The 4,135-nt window shown below is 38.3% G+C and overlaps 1 protein-coding gene across 2 annotated transcripts in view; it reads left to right on the top strand.

Annotated features, from left to right (window-relative positions):
- The first annotated feature begins 8 nt into the window (after positions 1 to 8).
- Positions 9 to 4,135, top strand: part of LOC105527518 (COMM domain-containing protein 3) — a 15,377-nt gene continuing 11,250 nt past the window's right edge. The window contains exons 1-8 of one of the 2 annotated variants that reach the window (XM_011963853.1): positions 9 to 226; positions 1,566 to 1,677; positions 1,785 to 1,848; positions 1,938 to 1,972; positions 2,321 to 2,381; positions 2,473 to 2,529; positions 2,639 to 2,698; positions 3,620 to 3,989. In XM_011963853.1, the coding sequence (XP_011819243.1) occupies positions 88 to 226; positions 1,566 to 1,677; positions 1,785 to 1,848; positions 1,938 to 1,972; positions 2,321 to 2,381; positions 2,473 to 2,529; positions 2,639 to 2,698; positions 3,620 to 3,679 (588 nt within the window). In that variant the 5' untranslated portion in view covers positions 9 to 87 and the 3' untranslated portion in view covers positions 3,680 to 3,989. Of the gene's footprint in view, positions 227 to 1,565; positions 1,678 to 1,784; positions 1,849 to 1,937; positions 1,973 to 2,320; positions 2,382 to 2,472; positions 2,530 to 2,638; positions 2,699 to 3,619; positions 3,990 to 4,135 lie in introns of those variants that run through there. The other variant, XM_011963852.1, reaches the window with a different exon arrangement.

The raw sequence follows: 4,135 nt of genomic DNA, 5'->3' as shown, positions 1-4,135 counted from the left end.
CCGAGCCGCGTGCGCGCGCGGCCGCATCAGCTGAGCGCGCGGCGCGTGTCACGTGGTGTGCGTGTCGAAGGTCACGGCGCGCTCACAATGGAGCTCTCCGAGTCTGTGCAGAAAGGCTTCCAGATGCTGGCGGATCCCGGCTCCTTCGACTCCAACGCCTTCACGCTTCTCCTCCGGGCGGCTTTCCAGAGCCTGCTGGACGCCCAGGCGGACGAGGCCGTGTTAGGTAAGCCGCTCGGCTCGGCTCGGAGCTGGATCCGCCGGGGTGGAGGGGCGCTCGGAGAAGAGGAGCCGGCGGAGCGAGAAGGGGAAAGCCCCGGGAAGAGGAAGTCTCCGGGCTTTGCCCTTCGCTCCGGACGGAGTGTTGGGGACGTGGCTCTGCTAGGACTCGGAGCAGACCCTGAGCATTGTTTTGGCCCCACTTGGCACCTTCATAGAGCCAGCTCCACGTTCCTGGCCCGGTTTCCTTCCCAGTCTCTTTGTTCTTTTGTAAAGCCCGTATTCAAATCTTGCTTGTGGCCTAAACATCTAAGGTGTTTAGCCTCGTCTGAGGCTGCGGCTGTTTTGACAGTTGGACTTCATCTGGGGAGCTCCCTGCAATTCAAGCTTCCAGGGCTAGGCTAGCAAAGGTTTAAAAGGGTCTGTTTCCGAAGTAATTACTACGTCAGATAGTGTTGACATTTGCCAACTTAGAGCATACCTCAAGTTGCTGTGATCACTCCAGCGCTCAAGTTCAGCATGTTTTACTCAGGTTCTACACCTAGAACCTTAAACTATGATGCACAATACTTTGTTCCGCCCCAGTTACCAGGATGCGAGTGTCTTTTAAGCGATCTGGTCAGTGACTGCGGAGGTGCAGTGTCAGTCTGGATTGAAGACATATTTTAAGACAGATAGCTTTTAGATGATTTTCTTAAATATAAATATCCCAACAATTCAAATTTTTGGTTTTTTTTCTGTAGTTTCATGAACTAAACACTTGTACAAAAAGTATGAAAGTGGAAGTTCTTCAAACGAAAATAGTAACCACCACCTGGGTTAATTTCAAAAAAAAAAAAAAGGATGACTGTCAAACCCTGAAAGTACTACTATAATTTTGAAATTTGTATTTTATATTCTGAATTCATGCCTTACCTTCTACCCCCTTGATGTGTTGTTCATGGAGCCAGTTACCCTAAGCTCGTCATTTTTACGACGGAAGTTTATTCTAAAATTGACACCATGTAAAATATTTATCTTGTTTTTCCTTTGAATTTACTCGTGTTAGAATGACCATTGCATTGTAATATTTTCTTTGGGGGCTATAATATTTTTTAATAGTAAAAAATATTAAGGCAAAATAAGTTAATTGAAACCAGTAATAGTAGAGTTCTTGATGTGTTCTTTTTATTTTCACTTGACCTTGTTGCTCATCTCATTTACTTATAATTATGACTGTCCTTATAGTTGAAATTGTTTTAAATCTTATTAAAGGGTTTTTAAACCCAAATTAAAATATTCTTTTTAGGAACATGACTATAAAGAATTTATTATCATAGGCATCACTGGAAGTTAATTTATTTTAGATCATCCAGACTTGAAACATATCGACCCAGTGGTTTTAAAACATTGTCATGCAGCAGCTGCAACTTACATACTAGAGGCAGGAAAGCACCGAGCTGACAAGTCAACTCTAAGGTACAGGATTTATTTAAATATCCATTTATTTTCAAATACTACCTTTATGATTTCAATTTCAGTTTTAAAAATGGAGACAGAACTTTGGCTTTTTTCTTTTCTTCTAGCACTTATCTAGAAGACTGTAAATTTGACAGAGAGCGAATAGAACTGTTTTGCACGGAATATCAGGTTACTTTAAAATTTTTAATTAACAGTGACTATTTTTCTTTTACTCTATTTGTAAAGATCTGTTTTTTTTCTCTCTTTTTCCTCTCCAGAATAATAAGAATTCCCTAGAAATCCTACTGGGAAGGTAGGTACTGTGTAAGGTGTCAAGCTGAGGCACTTTTCACTTGCAGGTATGAATGGAGAGTGTTGGTGTGAAACAAGATCTTCGGGATCTTGACCCAAAGAAAAAGAGCCAAAGGGCACGTCAAACAGTTGAAGTTAAGCTAATGTTTTTAAAGATAAAGTTTATTGAGATGATTTTCAAATGTTCTTTTACCATTCAGAATTTAAAAGTAAAGTTTAACAATGGTTTAAATTCAGAATGGATTAAAATGGAGTTGGGGGTGGAAAGTAGAGCCATTCTTAGTAAATATAAATAACTGAGAAGTTCTTCTGTAGAGACTATGCACAAAGTTACCATTGCATCTTTCAGCATAGGTAGATCTCTCCCTCATATAACGGATGTTTCTTGGCGCTTGGAGTATCAGATAAAGGTAAAGTTTAACCAACTTCTCTAGGGCGGATTCAGGGAACTTCTTAAAACACAGAGTTAAAGGCTGTTTTGTGTTTGTTGTGTTATTTTAGACCAATCAGCTTCATAAGATGCACAGACCTGCATATTTGGTGACCTTAAGTATACAGGTATTTATAGATAAGTCTTACCCAATAATGAAATGTGTAATGAAATTTATAATTTCATTGATTTAAATAAACAGCGTTTTTTGTTGCGTGTTTTTTTTCCCTGCCCTAGAATACTGATTCCCCATCCTACCCAGAGATTAGTTTTAGTTGCAGCATGGAACAATTACAGGTACAGTATTAGGATCTATAAATATGCCTGTCTTTTTATAAATGTTTACTTGAGAGTTATACTCTTGGACAGTTCAAAATAAAATTAATCTAACCATCTGTCAGCAGATAATGAAGACTGGTTAAGGATTTAATGGGAAAGGGGCATCAAAAGTAGTATTTTAACATAGGCTTCACTGTTGAAATGAAGATGTTATTAATAGAGAATTGGTCTGTATTTGCTGTTCTTGCTGGTTAAAATAAACTTCTGTAGTGTTAGTGTAAATTTCTTCATGATGAGTTTGGTCCAATAAGATGAAGCAAAATTAAGACATGGCTTTGAAAATGTCTTTGCTTTCAGAAATTGAATTAAACTGTCAAAATTGGATTTTGAAACAGTGGTTTTAATGACTTTTTATAAAGGGGGAAGTATACATAACATTCTAAAACTGTTTTTATTGCCCATTTAAGACTGGGGAAATTCAAAACTACACTGATTAGTGGATATGGCAACGAATTTATTTCATAGCTTTTAAAAAATGAAGATCATTACTGGAAATTTAAGTGAAATTGAATTTTTCAAAGGCATCTTCCGCAGAACCGTTTTAATGTAACTGTGAATCAAACTTTAAACTTTCAGAAAATGTATATACAGCATAATCTTTGTTAGATAACTTGAGAAAATTCAGATGTACCTGGGCGGTTAAGGATTCGGTTAGAAATCATGTTTCAGTGTGAGGGCAAATAACCGATTTGAACATGAGATGTTTCTGAGGAAACGCTTCTTTTCACCGATAGTAGTTTGTCAAAGGTTAAAATCTTGTTGAATTTTAAACTTGTTTGGAAGGTGTGTCCTGACTTTTTTTCTTGCATCTTTCTTGAACTTGGATACTTCTTTCCATGTTTTATCCTCAAAACGTGGTATTGTATACACGTCTTTTAGGACTTGGTGGGGAAACTTAAAGATGCTTCGAAAAGCCTGGAAAGAGCAACTCAGTTGTAACTTGGGGAAGTTAAGGATCCGCCCGAGTGCAGAGGAAAACCAGAAACGCCTTGCCTTGAGCTGAACCACCGTTTGTGCGAGCTGGATGTTCTTTTCAGTAGAAAAGAATTTTCCTTTTGAATTTATACCATTCATCAATTTTGACACTTTAAAAAACACGTGTGAAAGGGTTAAGAGGGAAAGATACTGCCCAAGTATTGAATCGTTTAGGACTAGCTGTCCATTTATCCTATTTTGATCTTTTTCAAGTCTCCTGAAAGGAAGTAGACAGTATTACACCCTGAATAAATAAGGTGTTGTTTTCCACAAAGAGTGATGATATTTTGTTTGGGTCTGAATTCGTGTGTTAATTATTACTTTGTGTGAAGCTAGATAGAAGTAGTGTGAACTTTTAACGATAGCCTTTTCTCAGGATTAAAGTTAAACAAGGAGGAAAGGATGCAATCCCCCCGGGTC

Source organism: Colobus angolensis, unplaced genomic scaffold, assembly GCF_000951035.1.
Source record: "Colobus angolensis palliatus isolate OR3802 unplaced genomic scaffold, Cang.pa_1.0 Scaffold63, whole genome shotgun sequence".
In the NCBI taxonomy this organism is placed as follows: domain Eukaryota; kingdom Metazoa; phylum Chordata; class Mammalia; order Primates; family Cercopithecidae; genus Colobus; species Colobus angolensis.
The sequence above is the reverse complement of the archived record's forward strand: the minus strand, read 5'-3'. Positions and strand labels throughout refer to the sequence as shown.